Source organism: Empidonax traillii, unplaced genomic scaffold (assembly GCF_003031625.1).
Source record: "Empidonax traillii isolate 1590-97213 ecotype Southwest subspecies unplaced genomic scaffold, ASM303162v1 scaffold576:size640842, whole genome shotgun sequence".
In the NCBI taxonomy this organism is placed as follows: domain Eukaryota; kingdom Metazoa; phylum Chordata; class Aves; order Passeriformes; family Tyrannidae; genus Empidonax; species Empidonax traillii.
Window position 1 is genome coordinate 120,645 of NW_020955769.1, and position 23,514 is coordinate 144,158.

At 36.3% G+C, this 23,514-nt stretch overlaps 2 protein-coding genes across 2 annotated transcripts in view; one reads left to right on the forward strand and one right to left on the reverse strand.

The window, feature by feature from the left end:
* The window catches only part of DNAH8 (dynein axonemal heavy chain 8), a 127,548-nt gene extending 113,793 nt beyond the window's left edge, over positions 1-13,755 (reverse strand). The window contains exons 1-10 of the mRNA XM_027898070.1: positions 13,617-13,755; positions 12,116-12,369; positions 11,371-11,505; positions 8,531-8,615; positions 7,540-7,688; positions 5,970-6,159; positions 5,436-5,599; positions 4,286-4,462; positions 3,817-3,930; positions 1,242-1,349 (exon numbers count right to left, since the gene is read on the reverse strand). Coding sequence (XP_027753871.1) covers positions 1,242-1,349; positions 3,817-3,930; positions 4,286-4,462; positions 5,436-5,599; positions 5,970-6,159; positions 7,540-7,688; positions 8,531-8,615; positions 11,371-11,505; positions 12,116-12,361 — 1,368 coding nt within the window. The 5' untranslated portion in view covers positions 12,362-12,369; positions 13,617-13,755. The remainder of the gene's footprint in view (positions 1-1,241; positions 1,350-3,816; positions 3,931-4,285; positions 4,463-5,435; positions 5,600-5,969; positions 6,160-7,539; positions 7,689-8,530; positions 8,616-11,370; positions 11,506-12,115; positions 12,370-13,616) is intronic.
* A 419-nt stretch (positions 13,756-14,174) lies between these two features.
* On the forward strand, positions 14,175-22,568 carry GLO1 (glyoxalase I). Its single transcript, XM_027898068.1, has 10 exons — positions 14,175-14,288; positions 14,434-14,571; positions 14,953-15,064; positions 15,149-15,192; positions 15,658-15,828; positions 16,909-16,991; positions 18,259-18,399; positions 19,224-19,291; positions 20,417-20,506; positions 21,661-22,568. The coding sequence occupies exons 2-10, from the start codon at positions 14,488-14,490 to the stop codon at positions 21,747-21,749; spliced, it is 882 nt and encodes a 293-aa protein (XP_027753869.1). The 5' UTR covers positions 14,175-14,288; positions 14,434-14,487; the 3' UTR covers positions 21,750-22,568.
* The last annotated feature ends 946 nt before the right edge of the window (positions 22,569-23,514 follow it).

Genomic DNA, 23,514 nt, shown 5'->3' on the forward strand with positions numbered 1-23,514 from the left:
TAATGATAGAAAGAGGAATACGTGCAGATATAGAAGACATATCACAGAGGACAGCTACAAGTAGATAATTTTTTTTGTCTATTAATATGAACAATTCAAAACATTTCTTCTGACATGACAGTACTGTAAAGCAGGTCTTAAGAATCCTTAACTGAATAAAGACTGAAAACTGCCACACCAAAGGCAGCCTCAAACTGTAATATAATCACTGATGAAGTTGTAGATAGGACCTCCAATGTCACCTCTCGTGATCATTAAGTGGAAACCAACGGTAAAGGGGACCTTAAACTGCTGGAACAAAATATTTTTCCTTGTTATTTCTTGGTACAGCCTCATGTAACCAGTTTGTTGTTAGCCTTTGTACTAAAATGCACACTCCCCTGTACCATTAAATAACAAACACTAGCAAGAGTCAATACACAAACGTGTAAAAATCCACTGTATGACAGGCAATATATACCTAACCTATGATATATGGAAAATAGCCCCAACCATGAATAAATATGGTCTAAGAAAAAGCATTTATTTCTTAATATCTTAATTCAAATTGAAGTGTAACAAAACTTGACATTAAACCCTGGAGCGCCAAAAAAAAAAAAAGAAAAAGTTGTATAATGAGGATCACTGTGAACTTCCTCTGTATGCTTACAGGAGGTGTGTGTTTTAGTTATAAAGGATTTCTTTGTTATAAAACCATTATCCAAACCAGTTTTTCATTCAGTGAATACCTGGATTCTGCAAAAGACATAAGTAGAAACACATAGCCTGTCTTAGTTTTCTTTTTAAAGTGGAAAAGTTTATGACCTGAAGTTTAATTAACTTTTCAAGTATTACTTCGGAAAACAGCAACCTTTTGTCTTTCACACCTTTTAGAGGAATAGCCCGGTCAGATTGATGGCCATCTGCCAAATTAGGTCTTTGAGGATGATAATAAAAGAATCTTTGTGGAGTCTGTCATTTAGGGAACAACTGATCAGATTAATTCAAGTCAGAAGATTAATCAAGAACATAAGAAAAAAACTGACATTGCTGAACCAAGAATAACAACAAAGTTCCTTCCAGAAGACAAGTCTGTAATCCAAGTTTAATCCTCTCCTGATCAACAGAGTTCTCTTCCATTCCCATGCAGATACCCACTATTTATTATAATTTTTTAGCAAATGTTCTCCTGATTTAAACAAAATTTCTCTTCTGGAAAATTAAATAATTTTTATAATTAATATTTTTCTTAATATATTTACCTTTATAAGCAATGATGTCATTCTCTCAGAAGTATTGTAGTATTTTGAAACTCTGTGAATCATTTGTATAGCTTTTATCAAATTTGGTATTCCATGTGTCATTGATACCTTAAAGCAGAGTTTTGAGAAAAATTTTACTTCCTATTCTTAGCAAATACATTACTATTCTATTGACAACTTTTAATTTACATTTCTCCCTAAATCACTTGAACCAATCTATAAAATGCCATGGCATCTTAACAAAAGGTTTATTGTAAAAGAAAAAAATTAACCATGCTCAATAATGTTTCAAACCTCAACTAATAAGAACAATAAAAATACTTGATCAGTAGGTAAGAAATCAGATTAAAGGTGTTATAAGATATGAATAATTTTAATATGCGATTTTGATGAACAAAATTGAAAACCCATTCAAAAAGTACAGGTTGCATTTTTTGGCACAGTTGGAAGTATTTTTCTAGCAGCTCACAGCAGTTGTCCATGATGAATGCTTTTTCTTTCCTCCAAGTAGAGCTGCTAAAGATACCTATGCAATTTCATTGTGATAAAAATATTTACATAAAATGTTTGATTCAGACATTTCATAAAATTAATGGAATAATTGTCCCAATGTTAGTTTCATAAACAAATGCCCAACTCATTCAACCATCATATGAAAGACCTAAATCTTTCACATATTTTGTTTAATTAGTGTTCATGTCGTTAAAATCCTAATGTGGAATTACAAGTACTCTGCATCTCAATCACTTCCAAAGTATTTGGGGTGGGGAAAAAAAAAAAAAAAAAAAAGAGAAGAGATGAGAAAAATTATAATACATTAACATTAGCAGGGGCTGGTCAAAATGTATTTCATAACATCAAGAACAGTAATTTTGGCTGTCACCCCTCAGTGGAGAAAACCAAGCTCCTGGAACTAATTTTGGGCCGCAAACTCAAAGTAAAATTAGACTGTGGGTACACATAGCAGTCATTTGCATTTAGCAAGAGTGTGAAAGAAATGGTTTAAAAATAATCATCTGTGTCCACGTTGTTTATCACCACCTTCACCCCTGAAATGGAATCAGGAGATTCTATCTTCTTTTTTTCTTTTTTTTTTTTTTAATTCTTGATGAAAAATAGAACACTGAATACCAGACTGTTCAGAAATTTCTTTGATTCAAAGCCTTAAGTTAAGGCTTTGTCTGTTCTGCCTGAATTTTCATATGTTAAGCCACCTCAGCTGCAAATCTCACCATGTGATACTACACACACAAAAAGCCATATTTTATGATACACACACTAAGTATCACATTAAATCTGTCTGTATTCCATTCCTCATTCGCTAACATACAAAACAGATTTCCATACTAGATATTGAATTCAACTCAATACAGAATGAAGTTCTTTTTAAACAAGGATATATTTAGCTTGTATATCATTGTTTTTTAAACTGAATACCATAGCAAATCTTACCTAAATTAACTTGATCTCTGGAACATGTTCAAAGACATTAAACAGAAATTCAGATATATCAAATTGTTCCAGAGTAAACAAAGAACAGTAGTTGACTATCTTATATTAGTAAAATTATGAACTCTTCAATGGGTTTTCACCCACAAATGGGTAGTTGATGATAAAAAGAATTTTCGTCTTCGTAACACCTAAAAAGTAGCTCATCACTATGGCCTGGTACCTGGCTCCCTCTAGTGATACTTTGAAGAGATGAAGATAAACAGCTTAGTAATACTGTTTATCATACTTGTCTGTTATACTATTCCATGCAATATCAGCTCTATGCGATATAAGTCTTTTTGTTTCTCCTCAGTTCAAACTGCACAGTAGGGTCCTAAGCTGTCAGGGCTTCAAAAGAAATGCAACACTTCCGGCAGAGGATAGGAGGCATTTAGGACCAAAACATTAAGAACTTCAAAACAAAAGAGCACTATTTTTCTGGAGTATTTCCTCCTTTCATCCTATTCTGCAACAACTATTAGGAAAATTCATGTGTTACAGTAATTAGTAGTTCCTACACCTATTAACTAATACCTTGAACTAGGGCTGAATAGTGTACACTTACAAGTAATTATTTAAATGCTGACTAGCTGGTATTCCTGCAAATAGAAGCAGCTAATACTACATTTGATATCAAAACATTATTTTATGCCTTTAGGACCTCATTAGGCTTCATTATTGTCTATAAAACTGACATTTTGGTACTTTGGTTTCAGCTATGTGATCATTGACACAGGGAATTTTCAGTGGAAGATGTACTTTGAGATTCTTGCATTATAAAATATGTACCTTGTTTAATTGCTTTTTAAAATAATACTGGTAACAGGACTGACTTACTAGGCAATCATATGTATTTATCTTTATTGATTAAATACCTATTCTAAAATACTCTATTTTATGAAAGATATAAAATAAACTAATGCTTCAACATTTAGCTTGACAGGCATTTAGAAAAAAGTCAAAAAAATAGAAATGTAAATCAGAAAATATCACTTTAAATCAAGTACAAGAAGATTTATTTTGCTCTGGGCATTCTAGGTAAATACCTAAACTGTGCTTAAAAAATTATGAAAGGCATACTTACAACATCGGTGACATAAAGTGGTCGACAAACATTTTCAAGTGTATATAAGTATTTCACATTATCCTTTGACTCATTTGCTGCATCTGTGATTCTGGCATCTAACTCTTGCCATGTCTAGTGGGAAAACAGTACTGTAAAAACTTCATACATAGTGAACTATTGCCTTAATTTGCACTTATTTGCCAGAAGTAAACCTTGGTAAATGAATTTTTAAAAGGCATTGTCAAAGAAAGAAATAAAAGTTATTTTATTATGTTTTTTATATATATCATATATGATCATTTTTGGCTGTATCTCTGTAATGTCTTGTGCTTTATTTTAATACCTTAAGCACACCAGCATCATACCTACATTTTTTCTCTTTTAATTCTCCTCAGCAAATCTCCTTTAGATGCAATGAAAAAAAACTGAAAACATAAGCTTTGCCTACTATAGTAAAAAACAACATAAAAAAGAAAAAAATAATTACCCTTAGTAGTTTAGAATGTCCAACTCTCAGAACATTAATGACAGCTTTACAGTTTTGTCCTTTGATCTGCTCGATAATAAAGTTCAATTTAGCAGATGTATATTTCCAATGCTCCAGTTCAGTCAGTGGACCTGAATCATTAGCTTCTCTCCTTATCTGCTTGCTCTCAATCAGAACCTGCAACCAATTTTTAAAAAAAATAAAAAAAATCAAATGTCTACTACAGAGAATAGACAAGTCATTATAAAGAAGAAACACTCTTGAGGATATTCATTTAATAAAGAACAAGCTTGCAGTTAATGACACATGAAAATAGTTCCCATTTGAAAAAGCAACCCAAGTCTGAATTGCACTTAATCATATTCTTAAACTGAAATTAAGGCAATTAATACATATTTTCAACTCCTGTCATAAACTGAGTGGATATCAGCATATACTTCTATTTCTTTCTTTAATCATAATCTATGAATTGAAATGCATCAAATGTAAAGTCACTACTAAAAATCTTCAAGTGCTACTTTAATAAAAGTATTAAATATCATTCATAAATGTACCCATTTTTATGTGGATAAACCCACAGACAGTTCTTTTTACATGTCTTTTACATTTTTATTCTTGTGAGCTAAACACACAAAACATATTATGTCCAATCTACACAGATTCTCATTTTGACAAAGGATTCCACGTTTTTCATGGAAATCTCAGACAATAATTTCTTGCATAACTGAGACCATCCCATGCAACACAGGATAAAAAATTCCCTGCTGGTCCCAATTAAAGATCTTTGTAGGAGCAGTATCTTGTACCGTGAGTGGAGGCAGAAACTTCACCAGTCATGTATATTTAGATACATTCTATATACATATGTGGTCCTCACCAGTGTTATTACTCCTTCATCCTTCTGTTCTCTTTTTCTTACTATTTGTGTCTTAACTGTTCAGAAACTCATATTCTTGCTAGACCATAAGTTCCTAGGGATAAGGACTATCTGCTTAACTTTACTTGTGCATAGAAGCAAAGCACTTGTCTACCTGAGTTAAAGGTAGAGAAGCAGCTGAAGCTTTTGGATAACTACAGGCAAGCCTCATACGGCATTTATGAACACCTATCTAAATTCATTCTGAATAGATGTGTTAAATCAACAACTTACATGTTCAATTTGCTTATACCATATCATAAGTACTTCCTCTAGCTGGTGAACTGTATCGGAATTGTCAGCTGCTGCCGTTATTTTCTCAAAGGACCGAAGTTCAGAAAAATTTATGTAATCTATTTTTTGCAGCTCAACAGTTCCTTCAATGCTTGATGCAGCACCTGAAAAAAAAAAAAAAAGGCAATTACAATATAAAACTAATTAAGACTTTAAAATAAATTTCTACCAGTCTAAGCAATTTAAATTTCAAAATATTTATGTCTGCACTCAGTGTTGTTTCACTAAAATAGCCACTTTACTGTACTCACATAAAGCAGAAAATTCTAGTTTTAAATCCAGTGATCCTCCTTAAAAGCAACATATCAATATTTTCTCAAGAAAATAATCTACCAAGGTATTTATTCTGCAAGTAATTGATAATCTTATTTTTCCTTGCAGAATGTGAAAAGAACTTTATCTATGTGCTACTGCCTTTAAATGCAAATCCTTAAATAGATTTGCTCTATTAGGTTTCCTAAATGCAATGCTTACCTTCTAAGAATGAAAGGTATCTGTTAATTGTTTCCAAAAAATTTTGTTTGTCTTTTGTGTCCTCTTTGGTCTCACCTAAAGTACCCCAGTTACTTGTTGTGAGGATAGCAGGGAGAAAAATCTTTTCTATCATATTCTTAACACCACGTAGGAGTCCCTCAGTGGCATCGAAAACACCAAAGTAGATCTCCTGCATTGTAACAAAATGATTGTTAGTAACGCAGTAACTTACTCTAGAAACAGTATTTTAAGTTCAGTGCTTTTTTACAAAGCACTCCAATATGCCAACTAAAACTTTAACGTAAGGAGAAAAAATCTTCAAAAAATACGCCTCCATTGTGCCCATAAGATCCTGTTCTCATTAAAAAAGGGAAGTCAATAATAATTTAATAGAGTTTTAGAAGGCTGACAGGTTATGCTTTTGTAACTTCAGTTATTTCCCCAACATACAGGGAGTTTGGAAATTTTTAAATAGTAGATAAATGTCCCCATCTACAATTAGCTACTAATTCATGAAATGAAAGTAGCAAAAAGTGCTGTGAGTATCCAGATCTGAAATTACATTAGAAGCTGTTATCTGACTGAATGTATTACTTTGGATGAGATGAAATTTTTTCCTACTCTCCAAAACTAAACTTTACAAGTTCTGATTATTTTCAATATTTCAGTATTTTAAATGTGTTTTGAATAAGCAAGTATTAACATACTTCATGTAAGAAACTTCCTAGAACATAAATTTCCTTTCCTTATCTCTTTAGTATTTGGAATGTATTTGAAAGGAACTTGAGGCAAAAGTAATAATTATTATCAACAAGTATTGAGACTCCTATAAAGACAGATCTTTGTATCTTACTTCTAATAGTGCTTTTCCTATTCCTTTCCTTTCCTTTTCCCACCTTCTTAGCTCTCCAAAGGAATTGAATATTGTAATACAAAATATATAAATTAATATTGGATTTTCTGCTTGAAGAATTTTAAATTATATTAAAAGATATATATGTAAAATCTTTCTTTGCTTTACAGTCCCTCAAGCACTGCCTGAGTATTGAGATGTACAGATATAAAAAAGAACAAAGCCTACACTTATCCAAGAATTTGTCTTGTGAAGCAGAAAAATTCATGGTACATAAATTACATAGGATAATGTGTATTTTGCACATTCAAAGACACATAAAACAGAAAGGTACAGGTAAACTTTTTGTCTCCTGGTATTCGCAATAAAGTCTTCTGTGTGTCCTCGTAGTTTATAGAGATTTTCATCACAACTAAATTGTACTTAGTGGCTTTAACTTCTTCAAAAACATCAAGGAGAATAAGAAATTAATCTAAATGCCAACTTCTTTAGCAAGAATTCTATAAGACATTAAATTTACAAGATATCCTGAGTATTTGCTGAAGCGATACAGCTATTCATTGTCCACCAAAAAGCAGAGAGCAAAGTGTGTGATAAAATTTAACATTCAAAAAACTCAGTTACCAGTTATTTTAGGTATGTGTCAACACTGAAAAAAATAATGAAAAAAATAGCTACTTTTAAAGCTTTTAGTTTTTGAAACATATGAGAGGATACCTCATGTATAGTTTTTTCATTTATGGCACTGTCATTCTTACAACGCACAAAAAACAAGCATAGTCCTATAATTTTGTCTGGTGGCCTGTCCACATAAAATTGCATCACTTTACTTCCTTTTGCAGCACCTGGAATCGTCCGACCACACTCTGAAAAGGAATTTCACAGGTGTCACTATTTTAAAAAGTGAGGGTATTATAAAATGCTTAAATCAATGTAGGGAAAGAAAACTGAACACATAAATAATTTATTTTCTTCTTTTGTAAGAGAACAAAAACCAGCAGAATTTGTGACTGTAACTAACCACACTATTAGAAATGTCCACCAAATACAGACCATATACCTTACAAAGCTATTTTGGCACACTGTACTGCATAGAAAAGGTAATTTGCTCAGGCTCATCATTCTGGAGCAATTTGCTGGTGACTAAGGTACTTTGTGTATTTGCATTCATCCTATCAAACATGATTTCAGGTCTGAGTTAGAAAACAGAGACTGTGAATACCCTTGGGTCCTCTGTGGATATAATCCTATCCAATTTCATAGTTTCATATTAATAGGAAAGGGGACAGCATGTGCAGTGATTAAAGAATCACTAGGGAATTCAGGCATTAAATTCTATTTCTCTACCAAGCATCTGAAAACTGAGAAATTTCAAATATTTATAATAATATGTAAATTCAGACATATTTTATGAAAGCGCTTTCTAATGAATGGGGGGCAAAACTCCCCTATGAAAAAGTTACAACCAATTCAATATTTCAGGAGAATGTTTTATACCCTTCCAACCAAGAATTGTTAAAATTCAGATTTTTTTTCAAAATAATTTGACTTGAAACAAGTATTTAGAATATTAATTTTCAGTTCGTAGAGCAAAAGATCACAAAATTCTGAACAAGTAAAAATAGATTTGTTGGGGGGAAACATTACACAAAAAGAGCAATACAATGCACTATTTCATCTGCCTGTATTAATATTGCTAAACATTTACCTATTCCTGGTGCATCTCCTTCTTGATAGAAAATTTTCAATGCTTTTCTTCCTCGCTTGGCAAAAAAAGAATCAAAGGCTTCCAACTGTTCAATCAAAAGTAAGTACTTGTTACTCAATATATTTTTATGTGCCGTTAGGATATGCAAAACTAATTTCACCATGCTGTTTGTTAAAAGTTTTGTTGGCATGCAAAGTTTATCCTCAAATATTGTGAGAAGATACAAAACAGCATAATAGATATTTCAAATATTGCCTTCAAGTACTGAACCACATACAGGTGACCTAGTGCTGGTCACTGTGCATCAAACATTTGTGATCTTGTCCAGCAACACGGACATATTGGAGGATATCCTGCTACTCACAGAGATCAGTAAGTACCAACTTGAATTAATTGGTCATAAGAGACTTAGAAATATGCACAGAACATTTCCATGACTTGACATACCCTGCTATTGCTGCTGTACCCCTTAATGTATAATATTAATTAATATAAGAAGAGGAACATGACACGTGAACATTTTATTCTGGAAACATGAACTGGCCATATTGGCTCCAAAACCTTTCCATGATGAAAAAGATTTTGCTGACCTCTGGAAGAACAAGGAGATCACATCTGAAGGAGACCCTGCTGCCCCATAATTAGCTTGCTGTACCTGTCCATAAACTGTCCACCCTAAAAGGTATAGTAGAGACTACAGGTCTCTAGATGTTCATTTTGATTTTGTCATGTTATACAAGGTGCTTTGCATAGTAAGGATGGAAAGATTTGTAACAAATGCTGCTTGTGTATGGACTTTGTGTATGTCATTCAGAAGAACTTGCCTGAAATTACAGCTAAGAGTTTCCAAAATCCAAGTTTTCAAACTGTCCTAGATTATTTGTGTGTCCTGGTAAAACCAGGGTATGGGATTTAATAGGAAGTGAACAAAGCTCTGAAAAGCACTGAAAGAAGGTACAGAGGAGATCAGAATATATTGACTAATCTGGTCAAAATGCAGCTTCTTTCACAGTCTCTGTAAGTATCTGCAAGGACAACTAGCTCATCAAGATATGACTGGGCATTCAAACTGTCTAGCTGAAGGGCTCAGCCTTGGTAGCGAGACCTGTTTCCTTCCCATCAAAAAACCATCAGAAATTTAGCAAGCAAATATGTCTGGAGATAAATCACCTGTTCAAAGACAAAGGATGCACTTCTAGACCTGGCATATTTCTTAGGAATTATGTATTTCTTATAAACAAATATAAAAACTGAATAAGAACAGTGACAGGAAAATGAGTGACACCCAGGTGGACAGAATTTCAACCCACTCTTGTGAGAAGGCAACATCACATGAAAATAAAAGAAGCAAAAGCAAGCCAGCTCTAGAAATCAATTTTGCTTTGGTTACTCGGTACTAGTGAATAACGAGGTTAAAACTGAGAAAAATACATTAAAAACTCCCACCGCAAAAATAGGGAAAGAAAAAGAAAATTGTTTAAGTACTGAAAGCTCAATGACAAAAGAGAAAGGCAAACTAACTTTTGGGGTTGTGTGGTTCTACACGCAAGGTAAGACATGAGCTGTCCCTGCAGCTACTGATTCTGCAAAGAGCTTCTGGTTCCAGTCCATGTGGTACACACACTCACTGTGTGAATACATATGCAAACTAATGCTTTAAAGGGTAAAACTTAGCTCATGGATGTCAAAGACATGATATGTATATATGGGAATTTACTAAACGACAATTTGCTGAAGGACAGTGTTAACACAGCCCCAACAGCCTAAAATGTTTACGAATAAACTAAAACTGGAAACGGGAAAATTTCCAACAATTTGCTGGTGACCAGCAAAAAAACCCAATAAAAAACCAAACCAAACAAACAAAACAATTAACAACCCCTTAAAACAAACATAAAAAAAACCCAAACCAAAACCAAATTAAAACAAAGAAGCCTCAAGAATCAAAAATGTTTCAATATCTCAAATGTTTGCATTAGTCAGACTTGGTGTAGAACAACAGTTTCACAGGAAGTCAGGATGATTTGAAACTATATACCATTTAGCACCTGTAAAAAAAGGACAATACTTGAAGTATTTCTATGCTGTGTATCACAAAAAAAACCCAGGACTGTTTATCTTTTCACAACAGCCATGCTGAGTTTTAATCATCTACTAAAACTACAGTTTAACTGGTTGCTCCTGTTTGCTCAATCACTTTGAAACATTATGAAGGTCAACACTAAAGACACACAAAGAATTGCAGGTTTGGGATCTACTCACTCTACAAACCCACTTAATCCCATCTTTTAAACATTTAAAAATAAACAAAGTACTCAAAACTGAAATTATTTAGTTAGTCTTTCCAAATGTCATTATAGTATTTAAATGGTTCAAGGTTAATTGTCCTTCTTATTACTAACAACACTCTTAATTTTCAAAATGTCTCCATGAAGTTACACATTTTTGCTGAATCTTTGTAATTTCAGTGACAACTTGCTTAACAAATAAAATGATCATCGTTAGAACATAATAATGTCAGGCTGAGATGAATAAAACTTGTTGGAACTGGTAGATGTGACAAGAAACTCTTCGGTCAAAACAACAGCAGTATTTATATTTTCCTTGAGATAAGAAAGATGAAAAAGCCACAATCAAAAACTATGGGAATATTTGCAAATCTGCCAGGAAACTAGGCTGAAAAATTTAGTCAGGTATCCTTTAGATGAGTTCTATGCCTTAATAATCACATTTTCTGACAGAAACAATCAAAGTGATGAATAACAATTCAAATCAAATGGGTAATCTGCTACATATTTTAGCTAATAATTTAAATCAATAAATATACAGAACAGACTCACCGAAGGGACATCCAAAATCATTTCTTCTACAGTTGCTGAGTCTAAACCTATCGTGGCACTGAGAACTTCAAATATGTATTTATATGAAGCATTAACTTGTGCTTTTCGATTTTCTCTTGCTTTTACATATTCAGCCTAAAACAGAGAACGTATCTTTCAAACTAAAAATACACAAAGTGATCACAACAATGACCTATTCATCTTGCAATTCATGCTGAAATCTACTGTCTTGTATTATACAACTACATAAATGTCCTACTCTTTAAAAATATCTAAACTTTCAGAGGCTAACAGAAGAACAAATAATTAAGAATTATTATAAGAGGTAAAGTCGACTCTGAGGATATGTCAAGGAAAAACTAACATTAAAAAAATACTAGCTATATTTTAAGATATTTCTGTGACACATTAACTGGTTTTATTTTTCACTATCAAAATTTCAATGTATTATATTAATACAGAAAGGTCAAACATGGGTAAATATTTGCAGAAACAGAGTAGAACTTTGCTTCAGTGTAAATTATTCAGTTAATATCTCCTTCCTTCCTCTATTATTTTAAAATAAAATCTTAGAATATTACAAACATTGAAAACACTCACTTTCTACCAGAAGTAATTTAGTAAAAGAACCAAGTATAAGGAAATTCAATTTTTTAAAAAACAAAACAACAAAAAACCCCCAAAAAACTGACTGGTAATATAAACTGTATTTAATGATCTGAGAAAATAACCAGAAATTTATAACCTGTTTTGCTTTGATATTGTGCAAGCTTGGAGCTCCACTAGGGCGGTAAAACTTAGACACACTTTGACTTCCAAAAGAAAAAGACGCTCGAGAAGAGGAAATGCTTCCTGTTCGTTGACCATGGTGAGCAGATCTGGTAAAAGCATCTTCTGATTTACCAGGAGTAATGACAGAACCAGTGCGATTACGCCCAGCATTTTCTCGAGTGTTTGAACTTCCTTTATTACTTTTTTGTACCCCCGCCATTCTGAAATCTGAAATTTGCAAAAAAAACCCAAAAATTTTTATAACAATCCAGACATTTAAAATCTACCTTTTCAAGAAGACAGGAGCATCTCAAAACTGAATTCCCAAGGATATAAATTCAATAGTCTTATCAAGTCCTCTTCCAGTTCTTATCAGACATTTATATACATTTTATGATAGCTTGCAAATGTCAAACTGAAGACTGAAAACTTTTTTTAAAAACAATTTATCATATATTTATGTTTTGTGGAGTAAAAATCTTTCTATACAACAAATTTTTTAAAATATTAATACTTTCAGAGCATATCTGAGAAATAGAAATTGTTTAGAGTACAAATGATTTATTTAAATTTTAGTTTATAAAATACATACACAAATTCAGCAACTGATCTTACAAAAAGACTTGCATACACAGAAGTTGCTATTCTACTCAGCATACTATTACAATAACGATCACAATTACTATAAAGAATTCCTTAGTAGTTCTTGTGAGGCCTTAAGGCAGCCAACCACAGATGTAACAGTGTTATACGCTCTCTTAGACACTATTGCCTGATTCAGGAAATAAACAGCCAAAGGTGAGGCTGACCTGAAAAGCAACACTTGGTAGTACATTACTAGCTCCTTATTTTTGCCCATGTAATAGATGACAAAGTGGCCACTATTTTATGGTCTTTGGCATACAATCACCTGCTAGACAAAATGTTCATCTCTCTCTTGAAGTAAAAATACTACCAAAAAACACACCCCAAACAAATTTTAGAAAAAAAAAACACTAAAAAAACACAACAAAAAAACCCACAACAAAACAAAACACCTTAATTATCTATATTCCTTTCTTTTTTCTTCATTTTTCTGTGACTGGCCTGGTCATCTACAAGGTTAGCAGGGGTACTTTCCTCCTTGATTATTCCACTCAGGCAGAATAGGTTGGATGTTAATTTTCTTGTCTTTTAACTATTTCTCTTTTAGCTGATATCTTCCCCTAACGCTCCTAAAGACCAAGATGAGAGAGGTCGGGTTCTAACAGCTTGCTTTAAAAAAACCCCGCAAAGACTACATTGTATAGTGGCATCCTCCCTGGCTCTTCAAAATCTGTACTCAAGATATCCGGTGGCTCAGCTGAGACTTTCACTTTTCAAACACCTGTATGAACTCCAGCTGCCCACTTCTCCCGGCTGGAACAGCAGATGTGCTTTTATGCCCAAAACCCCTTTCCTCCCCTCCAGGATGCCCAAAACCTTGTCTACAGAACATATTAATTCAAGGAAAGTAGGTCTGGCTTCCAATATGCATCTTAGGAGGGCTGAAGAAGGATGAGGTAAGGGAGAAGTGGAGGATTCCCAAGCACAGAGCACGGAGAAACACAGCCTTTTGGCTCTCCTCTGAAAAGCTGAAGTGCCTGAACCGGCACTTAGGCTTTGGCAGAGAGATGTAGGCGAAGAGCCTCACCGACCTGGCCGGAGCGATGCCTCCTCAGAGGGCGGGGAGCGGGGAGCAGCGCCGGGGCAGCGCAGCGCCCACCCGAGCTCCCTTCAGCGGCCGGAGCGGTCGGAGCGGTCGGTCCAACGCCCAGCGCCCGCCGCGGGACGGCTCCTCCCCGCCAGCGGCTCCTCCCGCGGCCGGGCGTTCGCCGGGCAGATGAGCTGCTGGAGGGCGGGGGGAGCGGACCCGTAACAGGTGCGGGGGCTCGGGCCGGGCTTCGGGCCAGCGGCTGCAACGCCCGCCCGGCCCGGGAGCCGCGGAGGCGCTGCCGGCGCCCGCCCGCTGTGCCCGCGCGTCGCTGCGGCCCCGCGCAGGACCGGCCGAAGTTCGACCCCCCCAGAAGTTGTCATTCTACCGTAAAGGCCTCGTGTACCTCGGTCCCGCGGGTTCCCTCTGCCCGGGGGGGTTGGTGTGGTTGAATGCGCCGATGGAAGTTACTTGAGTAAGGCAGACGGAACGCTGTACTGCAAGTGCTTTCCTCTCGATTATCAAAAGTTCATTTTTAGTTTCTTTTCTCCCCCACAGAGTATTCTATCCTGATTTCCATGCTGAGTTTTTTTGAGAAAAATATTATTCATCTTCCTTAGGCCTGAAATGATTGATTATACTAATGGTCACTGCATAACTCTGAAGGGTGACAGATGCTACTTGGAATCTTCTCCCAGTGCCTGGAGCCACAAGCAAAAACCAACCTCTATCAATATCAAGTTACAGAATCAGAATTGGTAAGGTTGGAGGGGACCACAGTTGGTCATCTGGTCCAATCTCCCTGCTCAAGTAAGGTCATCCTAGAGCACGTGGCGCAGGATTGCATCCAGGTGGTTCTTGAATATACCCAGTGAGGGAGACTCCATAACCCCTCTAGGTAATCTGTTCCAGTGCTCGGTCATCTGACCAGTAAAGAAGTTCTTCTTGATGTTCAGGTAGAACTTTCTGTGCACCAGTTTCTGCCCGTTGCCTCTTGCCTATTGCTCGGTACCACTGGATAAAGCCTGGATCCATCCTCTTGCCACCTCCCCTTTAGCTATTTTAATTAATAAATATTAATGAGGTAACGTTATATAAGGTAACATGACTGAGCACACCATATGTATGTTTGTTAACAGGGCAAGGCTAGGATTCCCAACCAGCCTGATACCGCCGGGATTTACAAACGCATCACCATTCCAATGGAGCTGGGTTACAGTGCCTGTGCTCGCCGTGGAAGCGGAGGGATCCGTGCTTTCATTCCACGCTTCAGCTAAGTAACGCCACAGGCAGGGAGGCTCCTTCTTGTTGGTCCTTATGTTGTCCCGAATGCAGGCTTATTACCCGGTGTACAGCACCGATTCACGCATCAAGGCGGGGTATTTCTATTTTTTATTCTAGTTTGCGCAAAGGAGGGAGCTGGGTTGAAACCCATGAAAGGCTGGCTCCCTGATCATCAAAACTTTCCACTATTCATACATTTCAGCAAACACAGGCATGCGCATTCTTTGGTTACAAAGCACAAACGCATCAGCATTCACTGGAGTTTGGGGTCTGTTTTGAGTAGGTGGTCAATGAGTCGGTGGTCATGATTGCCCATTGCTGGAATTTCCTTTGTCCCAGTTATTGCTCAGTTTTGCTGACTTCACTCCTGATGGCTATCGTCCAGATATCCCCATTCATCTTGGGATTCTCTCCTCTTTTTCGTAAAACAAAAAGATTAGCCAAGCAGACTAAGTTTGATTCAAATCTTGAAAGGCTTGATACCGCTTACGGAACGAACAGGCAGTACCCGCCCTCACCACACGCCCTCGCAGCGCTCCACCGGCGCCCTTGCGAGGTAGCGGCCCGGCTGCAGGCGGGGCAGGGCGCAGCTCCGCCTTCCCGCCGCGTCCTCCTCCTCCTTCTCCTCCTCCTTCTCCTCCTCTCCCGACATGGCGAACCCCGCGGAGCTCAGCGGGCTCACGGACGAGGCAGCCTACGGCGCCTGCTCGGAGCCGGATGCCAGCACGAAGGTGGGCTGGATGGGGGTGATGCGGGCGCCCCGGGGCTGCCGGTTGCTGCTCGGCTGAGGCGGCGGCGCTCGCCTTTTCCCGGCTTCCGCAGCGCTCTTTGCCGGGCGGACGTGCGGTGGAAGGGCGGCGGCATGGGGCCGGGAAGGGTCCCGGCGGGGGGAGCGAGAGGGTGGCCGGGGGTCGCTGGGCACGGAGCTGCTGTGACGGCTTGAGCGGCGGGGCCGGCCCGGCGCGGTTTGAGGGTCGTGGCGAAGCGGGCGGGGGCGGCCGGGCCGGGCCGGCCCCTGTGAGTCCCTCAACCCTCCGGGCTGGCCTGGAGCGAGCGCTCCGCGGGCGCTTCGGCCAGCGTTGCAAAAAAAAAAAAAAAAAAAAACCAAAAAAAACACAACCCCCCAAAACAAAACAACCCCAAAACTTCCCAAACACTGTTATGTTTTAATAGGAGAACGTAACTGCATTTCAGTGGTTCTACATCTGCTTTTTTTCCCCCCCCTCTCATTATCTCTGTCTACTGTCTTACCGTTCCCTTGTTACCCACTTAGGCGTTCATAAGCCCCTGGTATTTAAAGTTGCCCTGTGGCTTCAAGAAAATATCCTTACAGAGTTGGAGGGCGGATTTGCTGCCGAGATATCATCAAACTTGGCAGAAATTCAACACCTGTGCGATGAAATAATAAAAATAATGAGTTCAGGAGTTTAGCTCTATTTAAATTCTGTGTCCCTAGTGAGGCCCAATATTGACTATTCACGTCTGGTCTGTTTGCATGTGAAGTTGTTCATGTGTTCTACAGCCCCATAAAAGAAAAAGAAAATGTAAGAAATACGTGCTTTTTTGATACCACTGGTAATATATATTGAGTGATATCAGTCATGGTTTTAAACGTTATGTTACAAAGGCATATTTGTTTAACACAAATCTGTATGTGTAGGATTAGGACAAAAAGTTTTATTTACACTTAATGTAGTCCTCTGTTGCTTCTGAATCTGCTGGTTTTAGATTCATTACTAACTATCATGTTTGTTAATAGCCATAATTCAGTTTTGGTTGGTGTATAAATAATAAGCCTTTCTTCCCCACAGGATTTTATGTTTCAGCAGACGATGTTAAGAGTAAAAGATCCTAAGAAGTCATTGGATTTTTATACAAGGGTTCTTGGAATGACGTGAGTAGAAGTTATATGCCACAATAAGACCGGGTTTTCTTCCTGGGTGTTTTTTTTGTTTTGGTTTGGTTTGGTTTTTTTGGGTTTGGTTTTTGGTTTTCCTTTTTTTTTTAAATTTTGATGCAATTATACTAATTGGTCTAACTACATAAACAATGCTAGCCCATCAGATGATGCTTAGTTAGACAGTCTGGCAGAGTCTCTGAGGACTCCAACAGCACAGTTAATGCCTGAGCTGCAAATGAACTAATATGGGCCTTGACTAGAAGTTTCTTTTTTTCTTAAATAGGTCATTAATTATCAGTGTACAACTTGCTTACTTCCTCCTGGCTGAGGCTGCAGGTAACTGGTAACTGTTATGACAGTGCTTATAATCAGGAGTCATTGCTATAAATCTTCAAATTAAGTTTTTTACTAGTTCTCACAGGTGGCTGATGACCACCTCCAGTTACAAAAGAACAAGGCAAGAAGGTGGAGAGAAGGTCCAAACTCAATCTTTTGAAGAAGGCCTTTGCGAGGCAGATGCCCTGCAGTAGTCTAATGGGTTTATGCTGAGCCTCTTTGTGCTTTCTTGCCATTTGATGTGAGTTATTTCAAAACAGAATTCCCCAGTGTTTTTAAATATATTGAAAAGAATCCAGAGTAAAGTTAAATAAACTACTTCCACTGTAGTGAAAATAAAAATTCAATACTTTGTAAGATGAAAAAGAAATTAGATTCATTTTGCATGCCTACTGGTTCCAGTTAAATGTTCTGCATAAAAATGTATGCTTTAAGTATTTTCTGGTTGATTAAATTGTCACATGGGAAATGGATTTTATCATTATAGCTAGCTATTGAAATTGTAAAGATATTTCATCTAAAGGTATGTTTGCTGTGTTCTTAAAGTTTGTCTGGTGCCAGTGTGCTCTCCAGAATGCATAAGTCTAAAATTTCACCAAAGAATAAATTGCTAAAGACCTTCCTGTGGAAATACAGACAAGTAATAGAGTGACAACCTCAAGGCCCAAGCCTATGTACTGACTTTGCTATTTACTTACTGGTACTCTGGCTTTTAAGCATCTGTTTGTTCTAATTTTTGTAGGTTTGTAATGGGTTTTGGATGGTTTTATTTGATAATTTAAAATGTAGCTATGTTAAGGTGTGGATTACAGAAAGGCAAAAATTCACAGAAATAGTTCTTCCATAGCAGAAACATCGTGGATTATTTGCAAGCTACCTGATTACTCTTTTAAGTTACTATTTCAAAATAATTGTTACCATTTAGACTGCTTCAAAAATTTGACTTTCCTACTATGAAGTTCTCACTGTATTTCCTGGGCTATGAAGATAAAAATGATATCCCAAAAGATAAAACGGAGAGAACACCTTGGACCTTTTCTAGAAAAGCTACACTTGAACTGACACAGTAAGTATTTATATAATGAGAGATGACATTTAGCTAACTGTGATTAAAGAGAATTGGATAAGTGTAAATCCTCTTGGATGGAATAAAAAATTTCATCATTACTGTGAATACATTTTCACTGTCATATGACCTTAAAATATGGCTGAGATTGGATATTTGGAAAGCTTAATTTGCCTCGCTTCAGAGCTCTTTAAACTGCTAGGTGAACAGTGGTACATAAATATGAAACAGTCTTTGCTATATTTTGAGTATATGAGTATGCATGACACTTGGGCGGGTAAGTCAGGAAAATCCAATGTGATTAGACCTTTTTTTTGGATCCCCAAAGCATCCTAATAATAGATAACTTGCTTTTGGAATCTAATCAAAAGAGGTATTAAGTCAAAACATACACTTCCTGTAAACAGGACAATTTGGTTAATGCTCCTAATAATTGTAATTGTGCAGATAGAATCTCCCAAATCTCCCACTGTCTTACTTAGCTACAGGACCTGCTACTGTCCCTTTTTGTTCCCCAGTGATGAATAGATAAACAGACTTGTGCAGCAAAACCTTTTTTTGTAATCTGAATGAGAGAGGAGTATTTCTGACTCATTCAAATGTGGAACCTGAATACTAGTAAAGGACTGTGAACATGACTGGATAAGCCCCAAGCTTATCCCGAGAACCCATGACTAGGGAAAAATCTTGATCAATGAATGCAGCCAACAGATGAAATTCTCTGGTTTCTCAGGAGAAAGAACTTACCCTCCTGGGGAAACTGAATGTTTACAATTTGTTAATTTTGATGCTTTTCTTCAATATGTAATAATTACTTCTTACAGCAATTGGGGCACTGAAAATGATGAAAATCAGTCTTATCACAATGGCAATTCAGATCCCAGAGGATTTGGTAGGTCTTTAATTTTGTGTTTATAGTTTTTAACCTTTGGTTTATTGTGATTGCCTTTTTTCTCTCGGGTGTTAAGTGAAAATGCAGTTTCAAATGGTTTTGAGAAAACATCTAAATCAATTTTGTGCTAAGATGATTAAGTATATGCTGTAGGGGTTTTTTATACTTGAATTAGTAGAGAAAATATTTTAAACTTGTTTGGAGAAAAAAGACTTGTCTAGTAGATTACTTTGAGGAAATTGAACTAGCTGTAGGAAAGAGGGGAAGTTGCATCTCATCCTTTTTTTCTCTTCTTTCAGCGTAAATGCTTTGAAAGATGGTGAAAGTGAGTAAATGTATTTCAGAGTAATAAGCCACAGTTACATTCTTTATAAAGAATCTAATCATTTGACAAGCAAACACAGGCTAATTGTAACTACTGAATGAAGAACAGCAGTTGTTCTTGCGTATTAGATTATCATGGTTTACATTTACACTGATTTACACTTGGATTTCTGATTTATAATCTACTAGTTACCCATTTTAAGATAGAAGGACAATTCTATTTGTCTGTAGCACTGAGGATATTATTTGTGTGGCTTGATTTGATACTCTTGAGTGCTTGAAAGGTCACTGCTTGTAAAATAAGTTTCACACTCAGTCAATCCACTTGATATTTAAAGCTTCTGAATTGGTTTGTAAGCTCAGGCCTTGCATAGCACTAGTGTCAGTCTCTGCAAATACAGCATTAATGATAAACTCCTTGTACTGCTGAACTGAGCAAATGCAACAAAATCCTGTTATGTAGCTGTGCTTTGAGAAAGGAAATGCAGATAAAGCAGTTTGATTGAAAATCTCATTTTTTCCTACTCTAGATAATATTATTCTCTAAACAACTAGAGATATTTCAAGTCTAAAGTTCTTATTTTGAAAGTCATTATCAAAAGAAAATTCTCTGAAGGAGAATAATGTTAATACCCAAAATGCTCTTCTTTTTGGAAGCAATGTTTCTCTTCTACACAATCATATCTTATGTGAACTACAGCATGTGAAAGTTTTGCAGAGGATGAAATACTGAGCAAACTTTTTCCTGGAACACGCAGCAGTATTTACAGTCTACTTCACTCTTTTTGCCTTGTTGCACAGGACACATTGGAATTGCTGTTCCTGATGTCTATAAAGCCTGTAAGAGGTTTGAAGAACTAGGAGTGAAATTTGTAAAGAAACCAGATGATGGTAAGTCTTTATCAGAAATGCAAGTCAGTTTTTTAATTTGTTTTTAGTATATTCTGTCCAGCAGATCTTCCTGGACATCTGGGTAACATGTTTCTAGTAGTTGCCACTGCTTAGAAGGTTCTAGAACCAGTTACACCTGCACCTCTTAAGAGAGTGGGCAAAACTGGCAATAGATCCATCTCTGTAACAGTAGTTCATCAGTCTGCTACGTGCCTTGTGTATGCAGCCTGACCTGCAGTAAAATGTCAAAGTAGCCTAAAATGCAGGAGTGGGGAGAAGTCTTGCATTTTTCAACTGGATTCCCTTTAATGAAAATCTCATGAGGATTTTAGGACTGACGCATTTCAAAACAGACATTTAATACTAGTAATTGAAAAGAGACTTAAAGAATTTTCATCTTATTCACTGTGTTCTCAGCTGAAACAGATACAAGAAATATAGCTGAAAACTTAACTTGAACACAGATTTATTGATTTAAGAATTGAGCTTGGTATTTCTAGCATTTTAGAGTTTGAGCTTTGTTCAACACCTGTTAGACCTTGAGAGACTTGAAGTGAGGGTTGCTAACTTAGAGCTGTGAAGTGATGTGGAATGAAGGTACATAGGACAGGAAGGTTAGACTATAAATGGAATAAATCACAGGAAAGAATTCTTGAAGCAGTCAGTGGGAGAGCTAAAGCTCTTCTTTAAAATAAAGAAGGAAAATTGATGCAGCAAATGCCAAGGAGGAGGAAGAAGTTTTGTACTTCACATTGTGGAGCAGGCTGGGAGATCGAATGTGGGTTTTTTTCCTACATTACTGATCAAACATGTACTATTCTGTCCTCCATTTCTCTGTTTTATGAAGCGGATGAACACTTACAGGGGCATATGCAAAAAACTTCAGTCCACAAAAGATGGAATTCTAAAGTGACTTTAACCTACAGCTTTGAGAGTAAGATTGACGGTTTAGCACACAAAGATATATGTATAGCACACAAAGTGATGAAAAAATTATATTGATGTTTTTAGAATTATCTGTCTAAATTTCAACTAATTCTCACGCAAAACGAAGAAAGAAAAGGTTTTTCAGAGTAGTGATATTTGACGTTAAGAACTAGTCATGTAGTCTTAACTTTATCCTCTTTTTTTTTTTTTTTTCCTTTCTATAACAGGTAAAATGAAAGGACTTGCGTTTGTTCAGGATCCTGATGGCTACTGGATTGAAATTTTGAATCCTAACCACATGGTGACTCTCACTTAAATCTAATGAAGTATAGTATATAAGAGATGCCCACTTGCAGTCCCCTGGCAAAAATCCGTAACAGTGTTGGTGAAATTCTTGTTTACTAGGATTCAGTCGTGTTCAAAGTCTCCTGTAAAACTATCCCCCGGGACTTGACTGTACTTGGATTCTTTTTTTTCTTGTCCTGTGATGCCACCACAATTTGTTTTCATTTAGGAATACTGAAACATTTTCTGGAAGAGCAATTACTTACACAGATTCTCCTCTTGAACACTGATTATGTTTATATTTCACTAAACACTGTCAAAAGATATGCTGACCAGAAACTCACTGCATCCCATGCTGCTTAGATTTAAACTAACAACAAAAAGTCCTGTGTTACTACTGATGAGCTTCAGCAAGGAAGAAAAAAAGAATATTTTTGAAGTAAAAAGGTCCTGAAGACTTCACGTCCTATCTTGTATACTAGAAAATAAATTGTCAGACTAACTTTGACATGAGTAGTGGCATGTTTATCAAAGTCCTAATCGTATTTATATTATGCCAGGCAAACCTCTTTAAGGAGCAGCCTTAAACAGTCTTGAAACAAGAAACTTTGTTGAGGCAATAAATCAGTGCAGCAGAAAGAATTCAGTCTTCCAGCTCCCGACTGCTGATTTACAGCCAAGATAAGAGGTCTCATAGCTGCGAACTCACAGTAAGCCTTCTTGTCTCTTTCAACACTACAAAGAACTTGGTCATAATTTTTCTTTCAATACAAGGCTGGGGCTGTATTTAACTTCAATGCTCTGTACATTCTGCATTGGGAAATTAATAAAAATAGTATCTGAAACAACAGTTTCCTACTAGTAGACTCAGTGATCTACCCTCTCAAAATGAGTGATGGTACCTACTTGTAAACAGCAGGAAAACATATAACATCTACATGTGTTACACAGATCTTTTGATTTTATGCTCTTCCACATCTTATAAACAGTGTAAAAAAAATGAGAGTTTTTGAAATCCTGTTGTTCTTCCAGCAAGGACAAAAACGTCTCTGCCTTATCTTACTTTGGTTTTAATAGCACTTAACTCCTTCAGTGATGTGACTTTTGATAGTGTAATGGCCTTGCAATTCACCTCTCAATAAAGCATTGGGGAAACTACAAAATAATTTTAAAGCACTGTGACCAATTGCTTTGCTGATGGTTGAATTCTGGATGACTGAAAGACGGTTTGGTTTATGGATTCTTTTTTGAGAAGAAATCTGGTGATAAAAGAACATGAACTGGGAGTAACAGTGAAGAAGATAAATGTGTGGCTTGATTAGCAGAATGTTTCAGTAACCTAATGTACAGAGTTCATAATAATTGTCAATAATTCCCTGGCTTATAAATTAAAACAAATATAGAAAGTATTGCATTTGATTTCTATTATATTAATGTAGATGTTAATGACTTAAATGCTAAGTGTTGCTGTCCTGTCTTCTTCTCTGAAATATCTTTAATTTCATATACCTCATTTTAAGTAGCATATATAAACCCAGGAGTTTTACAGAACTCTACATGAAAAATCACTCATAAAACGTAGCCCAAGATAATTTTTTTACCCTTGGAAATGAGTAAAATAGATACGTTTCTTCTGAATCTGAGGTGTTGGAAAAGGGAACATTAAAACTACTGCTCTACTTTATACCTCCTATGGATGTACAAGCCATCATAATTTCACTGGAAGGCAGATATAGCAACTCAAAATTTTTTTTTTTTTTTTTTTTTTTTTTTTTTTTTTTTTTTTTTTTTTTTTT